This window comes from Bombus pyrosoma, linkage group LG7 (genome assembly GCF_014825855.1).
Source record: "Bombus pyrosoma isolate SC7728 linkage group LG7, ASM1482585v1, whole genome shotgun sequence".
Taxonomy (NCBI): domain Eukaryota; kingdom Metazoa; phylum Arthropoda; class Insecta; order Hymenoptera; family Apidae; genus Bombus; species Bombus pyrosoma.
Window position 1 is genome coordinate 14667836 of NC_057776.1, and position 22204 is coordinate 14690039.

The 22204-nt window shown below is 32.7% G+C and overlaps 1 protein-coding gene across 1 annotated transcript in view; it reads left to right on the forward strand.

The window, feature by feature from the left end:
• The window catches only part of LOC122569110, a 29963-nt gene extending 11229 nt beyond the window's left edge, over positions 1 to 18734 (forward strand). Inside the window, exons 2-4 of the mRNA XM_043729643.1 lie at positions 2562 to 2729; positions 12382 to 12641; positions 13639 to 18734. Of these exons, the coding sequence (XP_043585578.1) occupies positions 2562 to 2729; positions 12382 to 12641; positions 13639 to 13738 (528 nt within the window). The 3' untranslated portion in view covers positions 13739 to 18734. The remainder of the gene's footprint in view (positions 1 to 2561; positions 2730 to 12381; positions 12642 to 13638) is intronic.
• Positions 18735 to 22204: the final 3470 nt, after the last annotated feature.

Consider the following 22204-nt stretch of genomic DNA (forward strand, 5'->3'; position numbering starts at 1 on the left):
ACCGCTACGAAGTCGATACGCAATTTCACGCCACGTACACTTGATCCTTTTTTCACGTATCGGATGTTGCGAAAGTATATTTGGCATGTTTGCTCTGTTAACCACAGGATGGAGGACATGTTAACTCGTTACTTGGATTTCCAATTTGTTTCGTTTCTGTCGGAAATGGTTCATATTATATTTATACTTAAAAGAATTGAAATCGATCTATCTTTATTAACTTATAATTTTATCATTATCAGATTTCTAGTTAAGGGATGATTAACGAGTTTTTTCTGTCTCGATCTTGCTTTAGTTCCAAGCCAAAAAGAGATTTGTTATGTTTTCGTGGATATTTTTTGTATAGAATTAGAATGAGAAATTACACGTATAAAAGATTAAGATTGCCAAGATATCCTCGTTTATTCAAGAGAAGGCTATCTTAATTCCATCCTAACTACAGCCATATATTCGTTTTTTTAATACATTCATCGCTGAGGTTGGCTGTTTTCTATAGAAAAGTATTAAATGCTTTATGCCAGAAACTTAGTCTAGTCAACTTTGTACATACTGTCATATATGGAAGCTACGTATAGTTACACTTATATAAAAGTATACAAATTTAAAGAGAAGCTTATAATCTCAACGATATAACAAAACCACACTGCAGTTAAAAACTTCAGCACTCTAACAACTACCGTATATTGGTTTGTGTATAAAACAGTGATATCGTATATTCGAATTAAGATATTTTTAACAAAAATGGATATTTTTATGAAAATGCTTTAAGCAACTGAATTGTCTTTGTGCGTATTTATATTCTGTCATATGTTTTTACTAGATAAACATAGTGCAGCAATATGTAGTAATACGTTATGCGTGTGGGTTTTATGTTTGTGACTTTTAAAGGCTAAAGTTGAAGACTTCATTTACTGATTCATCTTGATATTTTGCGATTTATAGTTGTAAGATCAGTTCAAAGTTTACAACTTTCATTATAAGATGCATATTATAAGAGTTCTCTTTTCTTTTTTATTATAAGATGACAGTTACATGTTTTACACGTTACGGTGAAATGTAAGTGACAATAAATTTACAACATATTTTTCCTTCTTTTGTGTATAAAGATGTTTCTTTTTAGAATAATGATTTAATAGAAAATTTTAGAATGGTTTAGATTAAACGCAATTAACTCAATGTATGCATAATACTTATCTATATACCAAACGTTACTTTTAAAACGCAACTCTGGTCTTTATATTAAGAATACTTAAACGCGAAAATTCTTTAAAATTTGCTATACTTTTATATGTATAATTTCTTCTTGTTAGTAAAACGATATATCTTCATATCCTACTTCTCAACTTTCAATGACTTCAAAGCAAACGATCTACTCACTGCTGCATTTATTATTCAAATTTATACAAAAATAAATATATCTGGAAAATGATTCGAAGCAAAGAGCTGAAATTATGTACAACGGTTTAAATTTAAATTTTAATGAGAATATACGACAAGTTTCAAATTTAAGTATACTTAACTAAATCATAGCATGAAGAAAGAAATCATGCATGCATTTTTATTTGTATCTTACTATAGCTTACTTCGCTCTGCATAGTTTGAAGTAATGCTAGTCTAAACTATATAGTAAACTATTTTGGACAAACTTAGGCAAATTATAGTTATATAGTATGCGAACACTATCGTCAATTCGTAGTCATAATGTCAAAATGTTAACAAAACGCATAAATTAATGGTAAATAATTAAAATGAATGTGTACCTTGTCCTCGATAATAAAAACTTAAAAAATATACCAATAATATATTAAAATTAGATACGCGATTCATTGATTAAATATTATTGCTAGAATTAGTCATGATAATCTCTTTATGAGTTCAAAAGAATCTTCTCTATCTGATTCATAGCTTAAAAATCGGAAAAGATTACACATCAACTTCTAAAACTAGATTTTATCGTGTCATTTTTTAAATGTGGGTTTTTATACGCTTATGGAAAATTTAAAGGTGCAAAAGTGTACAGTATACATATAATATACAATAATACATGAAATTTCTGAAGTAGAGCATTCGTCATAATCTTCAACAGATAACACGAATCTCTTCAGTTGCGATCATAAAAATATAAATTTGCATAAAAATCCTCAATCGTCATAGTATTTTACAAAATCTTGTCATTCGTCATTTACTAACTAAATTACATCCTACGTATACGAAAACAAGCGTACAAATACTTAAATATCTACAGACAAATTTGATTAAAATAGCAAAGAAAGCTACCGCTACAGAGTGATGTTCGATAAAGTTTATTTTCAAATTATCAATCAGTTAGTTCAGAGTTTTCGCCACGCCCACCTTTCCCATCGACAGAAATTTAAATTGCAAAATTGTTCATTATTGATTGATTGCCTCTGCTTAGTACGATGTGCATTTGTATTTTCTTTTTTACCGTGTCAGCGTATTGTTTTTAAAAGAAGAATCGATATCCGGTTTATCGGATTTTTAATTAAATATCCAGGTATTACAGGAATAATGAATATTTTATTTATGGTGTCCTTTCAAAGATGATCACGGCGTTGCCAGTGCCCTCGGTGAAGGTCTTCCACAAAACTTACTATCAGGAAAAAGGATCCAGGATAGGGAACAGTCAACCTGGAAGTCCTTTGGCCGAGAATGAAGCAGTGCTAGCGCTAGTTGACAAAGAACCTCCGGAATATTACTTTTGTGGCAAGGTAAGAATTATTATATCGATAAACCATAAATATTAGATATTTTTTTTAATAAAAATAAACGTGTTCACGTAGTATCGTGGCTTAGAATACCATGCTTTTAGATACAGTGGCTACCAAAAGTATTTGTATTGTGTTCGTAGATCATAGACAAAAAATATGACAAGCAATTTTTAAATTCAATAATCGTACTTTTAAATTGTCCTTTTATTTGCTTCTGATATCACGCATATATTTTTGCAACCTATTGGACACTTCAATAATAATTCGTTACTCAATTGTTCGCAAAATTTAACAGATCACCTATTTTTAAGAAAGTTATATTTATAAAACGAACAAATTGATCGAATTCACGCAATTGACAAAAACGAACTTGTCGTGTTCTTCTTGTGTGCTCTTCATTTGTTATAGCGTTTACGTGTTATTTAAGTATGTACAAGTATTTGTACATTAAATTCCGTACTGTTTAATAGCATTTTTATATAACCACAAAAATTTGATACTATGGAAATGAAATTATACATGAGAACTGGTAAGAAAATACTTTATCGAAGATTAAGACTATGCGTAAATACTTTTGTACCCATTGTACTTTTGGAAATTTTTTTTCAAAGAAATTATAAAATTTTGTTGTATCGATTCTTTGCATGTATATTTATTAGTGCTTGAAGAACATTTATCACTTTGTCACTTTCTTCGGGTAAAAATAATCTAAATTACATGAGTTACCATTGCCATTATGTAGAACTCCTTTGGGAAAGAGTGTTCTCTCGGCTGACACGATTTCGGTCATTCTACTTATCTGAAAAGGGAAAATGAAAAAGCTCTTGATCATTGACAGCTAAAAATTAGACGAAGAAAGTTAATAATGTTCCGAAGTGACATTTATCAAGCGTCTAAACATAATTCATAATCTCCTCAATTGCAAAAGGTTAATTTAGTACCTGCTGCATTTAATTGACAAAGATCGATTACTTTTAATCTTTTAAACGAACCGTCGGAATTTTCTTCAGAAAAATGACTAATTGGCGAAAACGAACACAAAGTTTAAGGAGATTATTTTACACCTGATTAGCGAAAAACGAAAAAGTCAGTGACTCTTTGAAAAGAAGAGATATTTACGAAGCTATTGCATATAAAACTTAGTACATAAAGAGGAAAAGGTAATTTTTGTGACAGTTCGCTAAAAGAAGGCGGAAACGAAGTCTCTGAAAGCAAAAGATATCGATCACGTTAGTTAAATATAGAAATTAGAAAGTTTCGTAGTTAAAACTCAATCGATGGACAACCGTAAATGGTGTTTACTACGTAGTAAAGATCACAAGCAAAATTTCGAAGAACATCGTACCGACCTCAAAATCAACAGACCTCAATTACAATCTTAATTAACTCCGAGAAGTCTTACCTTAGTACATATGTATGTACATAGTTCTTCGTATACATACAATCATTGTTATATTCCTTTGCTTCGCTCTTGGCTATTTTCAAGTGTAAACGCAATTTACGTACGTGAAATTGATATCGATGAAAGACGCGATGAATTTCCACAAAATGCTTCACACGCATCGGTTGCTCCAATTCAGGTTATTTATAATTTTTTAATCGATTTACGACGAACTACGGTACGGTTTCGAATTACGACGAATTTTAAACGAACTACGTAGCGTTCTTGGTATTGATGAAAACACGCATATACATAAGTAGTACGTAGTGACTCACGAAGGTAATTGAACACTTCCAGAAACCTTTTATAAATATACGTGTTGTTTATGTTATGGAAAACATTTCAAGATTCCATTAATATTGTAACGAGATACGTGTATTATAATTACTAATTTCATATGCATTTCGTAGAAGTCACAAAACTATTTACGCAGTTAATTATTCATTATTAATAGACCACCCCCCCCCCATGATATATTTTAATGCACCCATTGTTATCACTAGTTATATTAGAAGACAACAGGAAAAGAACGTAATTCTTCGTCGATTCTCTGATTTTAATGTTATTTGCTAGCTATTGTATAAAAGAATGTATTTTAAAATGAGACTATCAAAATGCGGGTAATTAAGTGTACAATAAACATTTTTGTGAACGATCAATAATACCTACGTAATATTGGTATAATATCGTAAGCCTAATCTCATAACGTTCGATATCCTCGAGATGTACGTTTCGAATAAATATCTTGTAACTTTTATATACATTTGCGGACTATTTTCGAATTCTATCCATACAATGAATAATTATATCTCATTGCAAGTGTTGGAATGTAATTTTCCAAATGTTGCGTATGACGCAGACAACGTATTCATAAAAATATTCTATGATAATTATTCGCGTAATTTTTATATAAAAAAAAACACAGTGAAATTTTTAAAATTCGTAGAAAAATGAAGAATGCGGTCAAAGGTCGTTTCTGATCAAATATAAGATTACGAATAGAGACAAGGCACAAAATTAATGAGTTCTGAGATCGCGGAGGCGTTGTACACGATTTTCCTCGGAACGTTTAAAATATTATTGCTAATTAACTTTATTCGCTTCTCTGTCAAACTTGATTTTCCAACACTCGCATTCTACCACTGTCGGCAAAAACTTTTCAATCTAGTCAAGTGCTCTTACGATGGTCGAACGTGTTCAAGAAACGATCTCTAATACTCCTACCGTTGCTGACGCAACGTTTTATCTCCCTATCCAAATGTTCTGTACTTTTTCAACGTCGTCGCTCTGAGATGTTACGTACTGACGTAATATCATTTCCTCTTTTACTTTTTTGAGAAAAGTTAAGCGCCTTATGTATATAGATATATTAGCGGTAAAAGCAAATAAACGTGCTTCGGATTATTCTAAATGAATAAATACGTCAAACGAAGATTATACACGAATAGTGTCACTTTTATGAACGAATAACATGTTGCGAAAAATATATGTATACACACGGTCTATCCAAAAAATAACGAAACTGTTTAAAAATAAGAAGGCAGAGAAATCGTTTCGAGGAAAATCTTTTATTTTATTCGACTACTACTAAGACGTTGCGCGTCTTTTCGTATCGTAACGGCTCCTTTTCGTTGTTATTTAAAGCCGTGAGAAGAAAAAGTAGTTGCATTGCTGCATTTGATGAACAGGATGCGTGGTGTGATATCTTAATTTGTTTGTTTTCAAGAAAAGTAATTACAGCCGCATTATCACGTAACAGAACCAGATTTTTCGACGCGTCAACGAACTCTACCCTGACGTTGATTGCTATAATAAATTCTTCAGCTAATTCTGTTATAACTCTAAGCTTTAAATGACATTAATCGCCATAAGAATTTAACATGATGATAATAAAGGATGTATTTCTACGTAACAAAAGTTTCGTTATTGTCGTCGCCATTGGTTTTTTCTAATCCTAAGAAATTCGATTATTTTTGGGCAGACCGTGTATGATACACGAGAATCGAATGATTCGTGTAATTTAACACGTGGGTGTTTCTGTTAAACGTTTAGATTCTCAAATGTTGTGTTCGTACATTTCATCGAACGAATAGTACAAATATACTTTTTGGAAATTACTTCATAATTCACAGTTTAAGCAAGGAAAGTTGTAAAATAAAATTAAGTAAACTAATCCAAATTATGGGAGTCACTTATTATCCGAAGATATCGCTTGAATGTTAATATGAATTAATAATTCGATCTGAAAATCATTGCTAACAAGTAGCACACAGGGACATTGATACATTCTCAATTATTAATTTTATAATAGCTGTACAATATATTTGCAAAATTAAATAATTGTAAAATTTAAAAAGTTTTTAAAGTTTCTTCCATATTTATAATCAAAATTTTACTTACACTTACGCTTACTTATATAATATAGCATAAACCTTTGTCAAGAAGATTCCATTATATTTTTCCTGCAACAAATATCGATCGTGTTGATAATTAAGTTGAGTGCAGGCATTTCTATAACTCTCGTCCTCTCCGCAAATGATTATTTCAAATATATAAATGCATCCGTAATGATAAAAGCAGTTCTAAAACTTTTGATTAGAAGCAATCAGTCGCGCAATCTGATTAGAAGTAAATGTAACGAAACATCGCACACCATTTTCCAATAATTTTACATTACTTTAAAATTCTTCATTTAAATTCAGTTGCGGCACACGAAACTGAACAACTTCGGAATAATTTCATAGCTGCGAAACGCGGTGTACTCTACGTTCGGAAAAAACCGACGTCAGGGAAAATTGTGCCGTATTCTTTATCAGATTCCATCGTCGCTCTTTATAAATAGAATTTCCGGGGCAAGTCCGGTTAAAAACGCGGCGGACGTGATCCTCGTGTAAACGCGTGAACCGAGCGGCGGCACGCGTACGAGAAGAAAATCCTCCGACACGGAGAAAAGAAAGAAGAAAGGAGGCTACGAGCTTCGCTTATGAATTTCAAATGATTTCTACTTGAGATTTCAAAGGCAAATTACCTGTGAACGCGAAACTTTCGGCCGTTCAGAGGAATCCACGTATTCGGTGGGATTAACATTTTTTATTGCTCGTGAGAATCTGGGTCGAGAGAGGAATCGTCAATAAAAATTGAGAAATGCAAGAATGCGTAGTAGAATTTTTCCTGTATTTAGAAATAAATCTAGTACAGCGTGAAATTAAGACAAACTGCCTGCAAACACGAAACGTCAGGATGTGAAATTAGTGTTTTTGGTGTTAAGCTTGAGGAACTTGAACTTTCAATAATTCGAGATATATTAAGGAGAGACAAAATGAAAAGGATAAACGATTAATTTGTTTGATATGTAGATTATTTAATATATGGGATAAGTATTAACGAAGAAAAATGACTTTTTAACAAATTGAGTAAATTATCATATAAAATTAGAATAATTACTAGTTCGGATATTTATTTAATTAACGAAAAAGAATAGAAATTCTTGTATAGTGTTCTACGATAGACAAAATCGGTTAGTTTACGCAGACAGAGGATATACATCAAATTCATTGCACGTGATACGTACAGATATTTTTTCGAGCACCTCTTTACATTTCTTCTCTTTAGAACATTCCAAATGCATTTCAACTGCATTCATTTTGAAATAACTCGGCGCATTTAATGAATGTATTTAAAAAATACTTGAATCCAAAGATCCATGCAATTTAAACAAATATAGAGATTCCAATTAGTATCAAATTATGTACGTATTATATCGCACGATATATATCACTTTTTGCATACAATTTGTTGTATCATGTGTTTAGTTGCATTGTATAAGAAAGTTGGAATTTAATATGTCAATTAGAGAACTACGATTCACTGACATATCCTTGGAAAATGCGATAGTAAGAAAGTACTGCCTTCGACTTCGAAGACTGAAACATTCGACACCTATTACTCAATAATGATAAAAACAACGATCGATATTACTTGTAGAAAGAAAGCAAAAAGAATCTAACATAATATAATATTCGCTCACAACATCCGCTATTTCTTACCAGACTCCGAAAGGTGAAGGTTGAAATAATGAGTTAGTGCAAACGCAATCTATGGATTAGCCATGTATATGGATGAAATTTTTATTTCAGCCTTATGACCCTTATTTTATTCTCAAATTTCCTCTCTAATACTAGCTTATTTAAATTGAGCAATAATAACGTGCATACGTAAGAGAAAATATCGTTTCACTTTTGCTTCTGTTTTCTCCTTCTTCTTGTTCGTATCTTATTGAATTTATTAGGTTGTCGGAAAAGTGTCTTACTTTCGCAAACGCGTTTTTTACAAGAGTGCACCTTCATACAAATGTGAAACCAAATCTGTGAAATTTATCTCAACAGAACAAAATGGATCGTATGTAATTTGGCAGAATAAAATAAAACAAGAAACGTTGTACGTATTATTTCCTCATAAAATGAAAGAAACTTCTCGGACAACCTAATAGTTTCGTGTACATTCTACGATAATTATTCATTGATTTAAACAATCGCAAATTTTATGATTCATAACACTTGACATTTTTCTAACTTTGATCTTCTATTTTGGAATTTATATTGTGAACATTTTCTTTCTAAAATTTGTTAACGTTTACATTTAAATCGCGCAAAATTTTATTTGTCAAACAAATATCGCCGTATCTATAAACCACAGAGAAAGCTCGCCAATTTTTTTCTGAACCGCGATACAAGCACGCTGTCAAACTACAATTCCGATTAAAAAATTTTTACAGATCGTACCCGTGTAAATTTTCCAAACACCCGCAGGGATCATAGAACGACCACGTTTAGAGATAGCTCTCTGAATCCCTTAAATTAGTCAAGTAGTCTCATTTTATAATATATCGATCAACAAATTCTCTGGCTGTTTCCACAGGAACACCGTTTTCGCTATATTTCACGGGATACCTGAAACTTCGTCCTACAAACGCGAGTTCTTTCCATCTTAATTTCGTTATGAAACTTTACGGGACGCAGAACGAAGAGAAAAAGTAGCTCGGTGGAAATGTAGAATCTCCGTGAAAATTCTCATTCAGTCAAACGGTGTTGATTTTGTAGCAACAGCTAGAAGACGATAATTCGATTAGGGAACGACGAAAGGCTCTGGTCGACTCGGGGATGCGAACGGCTGCAAATTAATCACGATTTTTCCTTTGCATAATTTTTCCATGGAAAAATGGAAGCGCCGCGTTTCTCCGTTGTAGCATAGCGAATTACCAGGACAGAAATTGAATATTTCCTGGACGCGGCGCGGCGTGCGGAAAATGACGTCATTGAAAACTCGTGGGCGTTCTGTTGAAGCGGCCCGTAACTACGCGATAAAGCACATAGAGTCCTGTTTGGAATTTATTTTCCCGCCTCTTACCGCGCACCTCCTCCGCAGGTAATTTTTATGAACATCCTTCCCCGATAATCGACACTAAATTTAGCTGTTCTTTTTTTACATCTAAACGACCATCTTCTTCTTCTTCTTCGTCGTCGTCGTTAATACAACTTTCGGGATAATAATAGGGCGATGAGATATGGAGCTGTTATCGTCGACACGGTGCTTTATGATGTGGATCCTATGACGTGTAGACCCAGTGTTTGTTATTTTCGTTATTCTGGACGAAGGAAGTTGTTGTTGTTGTGAAATGATTAATGGACTTTTACGATAATAATTATACGTTTCCTGTCTTGAGATTCTTTTTCGTGTACACTGTGTGAATGGAATGAAGCGAAAGTGGGAATATTAGGCTTAGATGATTAGAAGGTTTGAAAGAAACTTACTTTTGAACTGCTATGAATTATAATATTCTAAAAAATTGCAAATATGATTTTGTCGTAATTTTGTTTGAATCCCTCAGACTAATAGGATAATACTTTTATATAGATTGGTATAATTTTTCCGACATCGGAATATACAATTTCGTGATAAATGGAACTGTATACATTTTCTACTTGAAAGATTATGATTAGTCTATTCTTTTTCCCGAGTTTGAGTACATCATAGTCTATATTATTTTATTACTATGATTACTATTAGAAGAAAACGTCTCAACAGTAGGCTATTAACTTTTATTTCAGACATAAGCTGCTTTCCTATTGGGAGAACATTGAGAAAAATATGAAAGAAACGTTTTTAGTATACGTTATTTCCTGTTTCAATTTTCCAAACAAATCCAACATCAAAAGCAAGATCAGCTGTAGCAGGATCAAAGGCGAAGTTTCAGTTAAGATCGAATATAAATGTATACGAGCTGTGAATTTATTAAATTTGGTTTTAAAAATTATTTTTTGAGAGAAAAGACTAGAACTACGTTGACGGGAGAAAATAAAATCAGTTAAATTTTCATGAATAACGAATAAGGTAAGAGTAAATGAAATTAACAAATTTTTATTTTTAAAAAGGATAGATTGGAATAAATAGTTGAATTTTACCCACCATATAAGGAAAATTATAGAGTTTTTGGTGTTTCGCTGGTTAACGTCGCATGACGGTAAGCTAAGTTTAAATCTGCTAGTTAACAAAATGATGCAATTTGAGAAATTCATTAAAACCTTCAAGGTTCAGCCTTGAAACTCGATATTATCTATGGATAGTGAGAGAGGAAATGCGAAGTTCAAATTTTCACTATTTCAGTGCTAGAAATTGCTTCCCTTGGATGTTCATCCGCCTTGAAAATTTGAAAGTAATCTCAGAAATCCTTGAATATGAAACGAAAACGCCTTAAACGAACCATCTAAGTTTTCTGCGGATTTATTAACGAACTTTCCAATAATTACAACTGTTGTAAATCACCATTGAAATGTTTTCAGGTAATATTTACAAATTTCATACGGATATTTTGAAAGCAGAATGATTAGCACATAATTAAAAAGAAAAGGAAACAAGTGCGATAAATTTCACTTGAAAGAAGAAAATAATTATATCAACTGGAGTGTATTTCCTAAATGCTCAAAGTTCTTTCATCTACCTCTTATTTGAAACCATCTTTCTTTTCATCGTCCAAACATAGCGCAAATGCGCTCGCCTTTAAATTCTACGCCCTTTTAACGCTTTTTCTCTGCTTGTTATGATTTTCATAAAGAGAATGCTAGAATGGTACTATAGCTATCCGTTTAATTATTCCATCACAATCTAATAAATAATAGGTTTTTTAAACATAACGTCGTACGTTCAAGTTCTGGCATTTCTTCTTCGTTTAACTTCTCAGTTGCAGGATATTTCAAGAATTCTATTTCTAATTAAGTCGATCCACTCCTGCGCAGCGTACTGGGAACAATGTTTGCTTTCGCGTAACTCTACATATAAAGGAAAATTCCTCACAAAGAGGAACCTTCAAAGTTAAGGCTCGCATTTAGCGAAGTAACTTGCTAACGGCAGCTGACACAACATTAAATAAACTATCTTTTAAACAATGAAACATTGTAGGAGAAGAGCAAGCAGAGTACGCTTTCAAAGAACCGTATAAAATGTGGAAAAAATTCTTTTATATATGGAAAGTATAGATTTTTATTCTTTGAGAAATTTTGAAGATTACCTCTAAACTTGAAATTTAAAGTCGATGACATTTCGCTTAGATCACGATGAAAACAAATATCTAGGCAGCACTGAAAGTGAAAATAAATCGAAGAAATTACAGAACGTCTAGACGGAAAAAAATTATTATTTCACGAGATAACAGTATCGTAATATAATTAAGGAAAAGAATTTAGTGTTCGAAGTAACTAGAATTCTCAAAATATTGAAAATTGGTTACTTGATTTTCATTAAACTAAAAGAATTATAGTAATATGTATAGAACATAAATTTTCTATTTATAAATAATACAAATTTTATTACAGAACGTACAGATCCAATTTCTACGACAATGTTCCATTTTATTAATTTAATTAGTTTCATTCGTTTCATTCCAATTACAACATTTCAATCAATTTAAATTCCATCAAATATTAACTCGTATAATTATTCTATTATTCGTATTAATTTTTCAATCTCCATGTGTATCAGTTATTTATTTAATTATTTATTAGTTATTGTCAACCTCACCTTTAAAAAGAAAGATTCTTGTTTCACAGTGTCATGTTTTTAATATACTCATACTACTCATAGAATAATCTGATAAACTACGTAAAGTGTAAACTATGAAGCTTATTATTGATTGAGGCTTTTTCAATGTTTTCGAAGGTCAATTCTTTACACGTGGTAGTTGGATCATTGCTGTTGGGCGCAGTGGTGTTGGTGGTCGGTCTGGTGCAACTTGCACCTGGTGCAGAAGCTGCACAAAACTCCACCGCCCTTATCGTCGTTGGATGCAGTTTGCTGGTGATTGGTGTGTTCCTCGCGCCTCTCAGAGCTTTGTGCATCAAGAAACAAAAGGCTGGTCAGAAGGATGGAACACATCAAAGAAGTGTTACCAGCATAGACATGCTTTTGGCTCAACACAGGTGAGTCCGGACGCAGTGCGGATCATATTTTGCGACTGAAATAATACAAACGACGACACGAGTATCATAGACGACTTGTTTAATCGCTCGTGAAATTTTCAATGTTTACCTTTTGCATTGTGTAGTCGATTGAAAGAAAACATCGATACAATTTTCCTCTGTTGCTTAATTTATGAATAAATGTAGAAAAATTTGAATATTTCATTCCGTATAAAATTTAATGTAAATATTTGATTCATTTGGTATATTTTAACATTGTTGTCGCGTCAAACGTAATGTAATCGGTTTGAAATCATAAAGAGATAGTTCTTTTTTTTTAATTAGGGAAATCTTGTAATAAATCAATGAAAATTATTAATATTAGATTTGTCGAAAAATTCTATTGTTTCTTATATTCCTATTTACTTACTCGTTTTAAAACTTATTCGTTAACTTGTGATACGATGACTATCATTGTATGTGATCTTATTCCATCTTTCTAGTGATTCAGTGACTTCATTCGCATAAGAATCTTTTTTTTTTTATTGAAATTACGACATCTTCATTCTTTAAATATTTTTTATCCAGAAGATATTGTAACGATCGAAGTAAATGAGAATCAAAAAGGATCAGATCAAGTCATTCTTTCCAAAACCGATTTAGAAATTTTCTATCGCAGGGCACACGCAATAATATTACCATCTGATATTCGTAAAGTAGTATCATTACCTAATAACGTATTTATCGTTAAACTTTTAGTAACAAATTAATAATTGCCATCTGCATTTATCGTCTCTGTGCCTGAGGCGAAAATAATAGAAATCAGATATAAACGACGAAACTTTCCCACAGAGTTACTAACTTTCGAAACCAATTCCAGTCTCGAAATTAACCCTTGATATTCGAATAAGGATTAAATGATAAAGTTTAAAGTTTATGAGAAATGAAAAGAAAAGACTTTATAATAAGTAAATAAAACACAGTAGTAACATTGCCGAATATTTTTTTTTACAAACAGAGACTTCACAGTGCTGACTCCTGATGAATTGGAAGATCTCGTCGGCCGACCAACCTCCGCCCTGGAGAATAAAATCCGCAAACAGGGACACAATACCTAGGTATTGTCGGCCTCGAAGAAGGCCCATTCATCGTCACCATCGTGCTCGAACACGCCATCGTCATCGACGTCGCCAGGAACTAGCTCATCCATTCTCTACACGCATCGTTACGACTCTCGAGAACATAGTCTGGTTTAAGCAAGAATAAAAAAGAAAAAGCAGAAAAATCGAAAAAGGCGAGAAAAAAGGAAACTGGCGTACGGTCAGCTTGACTTTTTAGATAAAATCAATTTTCGACTAGTGTGCACGTACCAAGAGCTGTTTCTTTCTACGAAGGTTGCACGTCTTGCCTTTAGCTTGGTGCAAGCGGTATCCCTAAGGCGATTGAGCGAAACATCATGAATATCATGAACGATTACGTTGCTTTCGTTTGATAAGCACACGCGATAGAATCGTCTACAAACACATAGTACATTCTTTACGATTGATTGACCGTTGTTGTTGCTTCGTGGACTCGGGTCCAATTGTTCCGAACACGAATAAAAGATCATGCAGCAGAAACTCGACATGTGAATCGAAGAAAAGTCGACGACACCAACAAGGAAGATATTAACCGAAGATGTTGTAATCTTGACTACGAAAGGGGCATAACGTGATGACAATGAAGGTGATCAATTGGGCTTACGATCCCTTCTAACCGTGAACATTTTCTTCGTAAATCGATTGGACGAATCGGAGTGTTTGAAAGAAGAAGTTCCAGAACGAATGGCATTCAATTCGCGTAAAAAAGTGATGCAAAAGATAAAGCAAAAAGGGACCTAATTACCGGCTGCCTTCCTTTCATCGTCGTCCAAAACTCTCTCGGTTCACTGTAGGATATTATTTCCTTAAGCACGTGCGGACTTTACTATCGTTTCAGAGCAACAGCACACTTATTTCGAACGATCCTGTGTACGAATGTTTTGACTAGAGTAATCGTGTAATGTATTTCAAGTATAGCTAATCCCGTGATCGTTCGTTGGCTCGCAAAAGCGTCGAGAATTGCGAAAACAGACCCGATGCACGCGAATTACGTTTCAGCTGAGTCTTTGCACCACTTGTCGTTTGATAAGGGTAAGAGTAGAGTTTCAACATGACGAAATCGACTCGTACGCGCGAATCTCAAGAGGATCTGCCTTTTGGTTATACTCGTTGAAGACTATACCAATGACGAAACTAGTCTTCCCTCGAACGAACACAGCAGAATACATTCGTCGTCGAGGAGTCTAGCTTATTTGTTCGTGTAGAAATCTTCGAAGAATCTTCGACAAAGGAATGATCGGAGAAGATTTGTGTAGATGGCTGATCGAATTGTCATCAGGAACATCCGAAGGCTGCTTCACGGCTAACGATCACTGAAAGTTTTCGATTGTTCGGAACACCGTTTACCACAAGAGACCAAAAAAGCAATTTCGTTCGAGACTTCATTGTGTTCAAATCGCCAAGATACAAGTCTGACTTTCAAGTACGTTAACCGTTTAAACGTTATTAGAAAAAGAAACATTTAAATAAAAATATAGATCGATCGGTCGACGTGCCGTCGCGGACAAAAAAAAAAAAAAGAAATCATATATCGTAAAGTTTTTTGTATAAAAATTTAGATTAATTATAGCACTTGATTACTTCATTGCAACTGATCACTTCACGAAATGAAAGGATGGGACGAAGAGGAAGGGACAAGAAGAGGGTAAAAGAAGAACGAAACGCGAAGGAAAAGAGCAGTAAATAAGTTTCATGCATTTGATGGCGCGTGATGTTTAGAATTTAGCGATTTGGAAACGATCAAGCGAGCCAAGTAAGTAGCTTGGAGCGGCCTTGTTACAGTCAACAGACACCCTGCAGATACTCGGAAAATATTTTTAGTCGGGACCTGGTGCCCGTCCACTTGCCAGTAATACGTTTAAGTGAATAAACTTTCACACTATAAGTATCTATCACCGCATGATGTATTTGCACATATCTTCGACTATTAAGTAGTAGCTGTAAAAAGATTTGGAAGAATTTGGGTAAACGGAGAGGAATATGTATTTGTATGCACGAGACAGCGTGACGAGAGTCGATATCTCGAAAAAAGAACTTCTTAACTGATGAAAATGTCATATCTAATTAAGCGACTAATTCTCGAAACAAGGATTAACTTGCGAACGAACTAGAAATTATTTCATTCAACCATTATGTAGATAATAACGATATCATACCTAGAATTAATTTGCATAGTTTCTTTAAACATCCATCTGCTCCTCTAAAGCCACACGAAACTATATAGCCGTACACATGTATACCGCGTAAACGGAGAACAACAGTTAGTTTCAGATATCGAGTTCCTGCTAAATTATCGCTAAAATATCTTGTCGACACTGTTTGTGTTCGATGAGATACGTTTCGAACAAGAAAAACGGTAATTAAGGCGAGAAAACAAGTAACGAGAACGAAAATGAAAAGATCTACGGTCTCGTAAATATTTGAATAGTTTAAAATAACGAAAAAAGAAAACGATTACTGAGCCGACCTCACCCGGGATACTTTGCGAACGTTCTAATAAGCTAGTGAATTTTACGAGCTGCGATATATTTCATAAAATATTTTTATGGTCGACAAATACCATGAGAGAGTTTAAGGAACAAAGCGAGAGGAAAGGTTCGCGATATACATACATATACATACGTGTTACGTATACACGTGTCTTTTAAATTAGTAATTCATTTCGCGGACATTTGTGTACAGATATACATATATGATAATTGTGTACTGTACTTAAATCATATCAGCATTGTTAGGTGTTTCATTCGGACACCGTTTCGTTGATTCTCGCGGCGCACGTTTCTATGATTTCGAGCATCGTTCTCCAGCGAAATTCTCCTCGCGGTTCACCAAAAACGGTTTCAATGTCGTATCATAATAATCGTGGCATGATAGAAACGAATGTAACGCGGTTCATCTACCTGACACCCGTTATACGAGATCGTGGAACACGGTAATATATTATTCCGTTCCATGAAATAACTATAGAGAAATTCGTGGTTTTCATCGATCGTGGAAAGGCGATTCGAAGGAAATTCGATCATAAATTGAACGTGTCGTAGCCGAACAATGAGGCCGCGAATGCTGAAACATACCAGAAAACGAATATTAATAAATTATGTGCTTCATATTACGAAACATAAATCGATGTTTAGGCTTAGTCCATAGGCGTTAAGGCTGCTCGTTCGTTTGTTAAAGAAATGATGGAGTGAACGAGACTCTCGAAGAGCGATTAAAAATATTGTCGAATTTAGGAATAATTGCTCGAGAAAAAACGATCGTATCGATCCCAGAAAGGCTGTTAGAATCATATTACATTTTCTATTTCATGCGCATAATTATAAATGATAATTCACATTCGAGGATTCGATTCTCTATACACGCCCAGACTATCGTAGACGATCGTTTCCTAATAAATAACTAAGAAATATTAGATTCATCAAATTTTTACAAATTTTAGTCCGATTTAATATTAGAATACGCATTAATAATAATCTTCCGATATCGATCAATTCAATGGAATAATACTATTACCATACAAAATTAAGAAGTTATACATAATAATTTCAGATAGATAATACCAAAAAGTACTTTATATATACATATATGTAAAAAAGATCGTATATTAACGTTAAATTTTAGAAACCTTTACTGGACAAACAGATTTCTGTTTAAATCCTGTTTTTTTACACACCCTCTATATAGGTATGCATTTGTATAAATATCAGCAGTCTAATTATAACATTTCTAAACAGCTTAAAATCCAATGTATTCAATAAATTTCAATTATAAAAGTAATCTATATGTGGCGGTCGTGAGATTCATAATGGTGTGAATCAAGATTTCGGAGATCTACATTTAGTATGCAAGCATCTCTTAAATGTATCGTTTCTTTAGTATCCTAATTAACGAAGTTATAACTTTGTTCCCTCTTGCGATACAATTTCACGACTTGAAGAAATATAAATTTGTTATTATAGTAAAATAATAGATTGATTTGCACCATTATGATTCGCATTGAGCTCTCCGTACGATTCAAGCGAATAAATATCATATCCATAGTATATGGTCTCCTTCAACAATAATTGTTTAATATTTTATTCGTGTAATACCGATCGATAACTACTATTTTCTGGGCGTACAGAATGAATCCAGGCACACGAACATTGCGAAAAATCTATCGTTCGAAATTTTTACCGATTTTCTCATTGATGGCTAACGATAACGATGCGTATGGTGTTGTGAATTCCTGCAACAAGAAAGAAAGACAATTCACGCTTAACAGCGTAATGAACGTTTAAATAGCGTTACGTCATCTTTCATTGAGAATGGAAGTGAATGGAACAGCTTAATTGATCAGCATTTGTTTACGTGAAAATGTCATTAAATTATTACGGTCGATCTCGTTTTCAATCATCGCTAATAATCGTAAACATAATGACGTAAGATTAAACGATAACACTACGTAACTAACGTAAGTTACTATAAGTAATGAAACATAGAACGTGGATAGACGAGGTAGCATTCATTTCGAGTAATTCTCGAGCAACAAATTCGCGCCTGCAAATCTTTTCCTTTCGTTCACGGACAATAGTCGTGGTTTCGGAACCATATCTTTTTTGGTCCTCGATTAAGGAAACGAACGCTGAACAAGTTACGTCAATGCTCTGTCACAACACCTTAACAAAATATTCAACAGCAACGTCCTCATTAATGTCAAATTTCGCGATCTAATAGAGAGTTAAGAGAAATTAATGCGTATGTGATAACGAACCATTTAATTATACATGATATCGATTTCGTCTTATGATTTATACGATCGGCGTTCTGTCTTATTAATTAAGGATCAACAAAGGGTAGAGCGTACGTTTCTTCTTTTTTGCAACGAGCAATGAATTTCGAAGGAAACATATCTATCGAACAAGCGATACGTAGATAACTATTTTTTCATTGCCATTAGTATATACAGCAGAATGAAGTAAAAAAAAGTGTAAGATAAAAAAGAAAAAAAGGGGAAAGAGCGATTGAAAGGACGCTAGACACGCCGCTACTGAACATTCGTTTATTATCGAACGACATCCCATTTTCGCTGAGATTTCCTTCTACAGTGAGAGACGTTTGCCTTAATTTCTAAAATGTCCGCTTCCTTTACACACATAAACATAAATCTTAGAAGGAGTTAGCAAAAACGAATAGTTTCGATGATGGATAAATATGAATACGTTTCTAGGCGAGCAAGCAGTTATTTTCGAACGTGAAGTAATTTGTAATAGATGAAAGGGGAAAAGGGCGATGGAAATATTTTTGGGAGAAACAAAGATTTGGATTCTCCTCTGTTCTTGGCGAATTCATTTCGTTTCGCGTATAAAACTCAACAGAACGGTAAGGATATTGTCATTGCTAAAATTATAGTTTCTTATCATTTCGAAATGCAAAGTTAGTTTCCTCCTTATCTGACGCTTCATTAATCAGTGTGATCAATGTCTCAAGACATTGTATTTCTCCCTAAAATATTGCTCCCATAGTAGTACTTAATGTGAAGCGAATCTGGGTAAGGTGCAACAAGGAAAATATCATTCATATATTAATTAGAAATATTATTAAAATTGAAAATAAAACTAAAGATAATTATCTTGATTTTGCAATAATCTAGACATAAATGCATCGTACATTCAAAATTGACTTTTTTTTTTTTCATTTCATAATCGACTGAACCACGTTTCTCAATCATTTTTAACTGCTTCAATTTATCAGAAATTCATCGAAATTACAAATCTCACTTAAGATAATAAGAATTATAGAATTGTGTATATGATTTATACGGTAGGAGTCTGTCATACTTTATTTGCACAGAACATTTGTAATAATAAAGAAGAACAGATTTCTTGTTGCATATTGGTATCGAATTTAATATTAAGTCATTCAACGCACACACTTAGCTGTAAGAATTTTTATAATGGTGCTCTATGAGATCGTCTCTGCCGTCGAATGCTGATATCATCACACGATTTGTCTCTTTTAAATATCAAAACTTTTCTTTTCGTCGCTTATTAAAGCTAGAAGAAGGAATCGAAAATATATTGCGTGTATTTACATCTTTGGCTTATTCCACAGAACACCACGGTACACGCTGAGTACTTTTTATTGTAAATATTAGGATACGTAAAGGAAGGATACAAAAAAGTGATAAAAAAACAGGGGTAGGATGAGTTGAACGCGCAATGATAATTTTTTTGTTAGTCGTAGAGGACGTTCGACGACCGTAAAAAGATGATTATTATTGTTACTGTCCTTATTATATATAAGTAGCCGTGTTTAATGACCAATTGGGATGTCATGACAAAATTGTTAGGATGAATTTTAATTGAAGTTACTGAGGTGGACAGTTTTTAATCCGTGTCTGATAAAAAAAAGAACAGTTGCTATCGAGAATGATTTGAAAAAATTTCGTACAAATTTCATGTTTAATTACGATTGTCTTCTGTATTTCTAATTTCCACTCGATATTTCACACATGTTTTAGTTGAAGTTAAAATTGATTCGATAATATTGTATTCTGATTTTATGGATTACGAGATTCTGTTAAAGTTATTTAATCGCACATTCATATAATCCGTGGCCGATTTTCTAGCCACGGAATTCACTATCAGATACGAATTAACGAGGCGCTATATGTTACACAGGAATTTAAGAAAAACGGCTTAATGCAAAGAAAATTTTGTAACGACACGAAATACACTATCGTATTGCCGATTAGTACACGTAATCGAGAAAGTTTTATCGATAAGCTTAAAACTAGAAGTATCACAATAACGTTTACGGAATAATGATAAAACGTTCACGATGGCGTAACTTTTCATCGTTATGTCCGTGATAAATCCATTCAACGTTGTCTCCATAATTCAACATTGCTATATATCATTTTGCAATCACAAATTTCAAAGCACATGGTAAAAAGAATTCCAAAGTTACGTAAATTTTTCGTTACTATTAGTGAGTTGCTCCTCCATTTAAATAATATAGTTAAACGCTAATGATTAATAAAAATGGCTCTCAAGAACCAACTGGGATAAAGCAAACTTTTCCTATGAAAAGTTTAGTCTGTTTTATCACTGCCAGAGAGTATTTGAAAAATAACGTAGACTTCCTAAAGAAAAAGTATGATTAAGAATATAAACATAGATCGATCAGTTTCATCACTTTCGAATAAAGGAATCTTGATCGAGTTGATATACTAGTTTGTTTAATGCATGCATGCTTGTAACAAGGTTCTGATTTTTTTTTTTTTTTTAAATAAAAGAAGAAATGGACTTTTATTGCACAAATTATTTTGGCATAATATATTAATAAAAAAGCAGGAATAAAAGGAAGAAAGTAAAATTAACCAGATATCGATGTTCCCTTTCGCCATCGTAAACGTATTAAAACTTCTACTAATGGCTATTACACATTATAAATATTTTATCTGGAATATTATTACCTTGTCGCTTGAAAGTTGTGTTAATCTGTATATTTTGTAAGCAAAGATTATCGATAGCAATTAATAAAGATACTATTACGACAGAAAATATGGTTCTAATTGTCATAAAATGAAGAAACATTTAAAAATACATAATATGTTTAAAATTTAAACGAATAGTGATCATTACTTAATTGTACGAAACATTGTCTATTGGAAACAGAAGAATTTATTATATACATATATATATATATATATATATATACGTATATATATATATATAACATTTCTTAATTAACTGTAGAAATATAATTAATAATAAATTTTACTGAAGATCAAACCCAATTAACGAACTCGTAAATAGTAAAAATATTAATAAATAACAAATTTTTGTTATTTACTATATCGTTTTTGGTAGTATAAATAACATATAATTTACACATTACATACAAAACGTAAAACAAAAGATATACTTTTCTAAATAGGCTTTATCTTCATGATTCTTAAATAAGTTTTTAATATAAAATATTCCTCATATACGTAAAAATATATATGTAGTATATTATATATACTCGAATAAATATACTATTAACAAAAATAGTAAGTTAATTACTAATTTATATTTTGACTTTAAAAAACCCAAGTATTATCGATAGTTCCCAATTATAATTTGTACTGTAATTATAAGCACTACGGAAATTTGAGATCGAAAATACGTAAATGAAAACTTACTTTATTTTTGCTCAATTAGCTTAAATTTTTAAATGCACTTATATACACACATATTTCAGCGATAAATAATAAAAATATTTATGAACTTCATTCTTGTCATGTACGATTAAAATTATAAAATTGGGGAAAATATTGTCAAAATTTTTGAAGAATTACAAAATGAAAGCTGTACATGTGAATTTCATACAAATGTAATTCATGGAAACCAAGCTTTAGACTCGTGGCGCCTTCACGGTCGAATACACAGCATCTCCGATAGCATCACAGAACCCAAG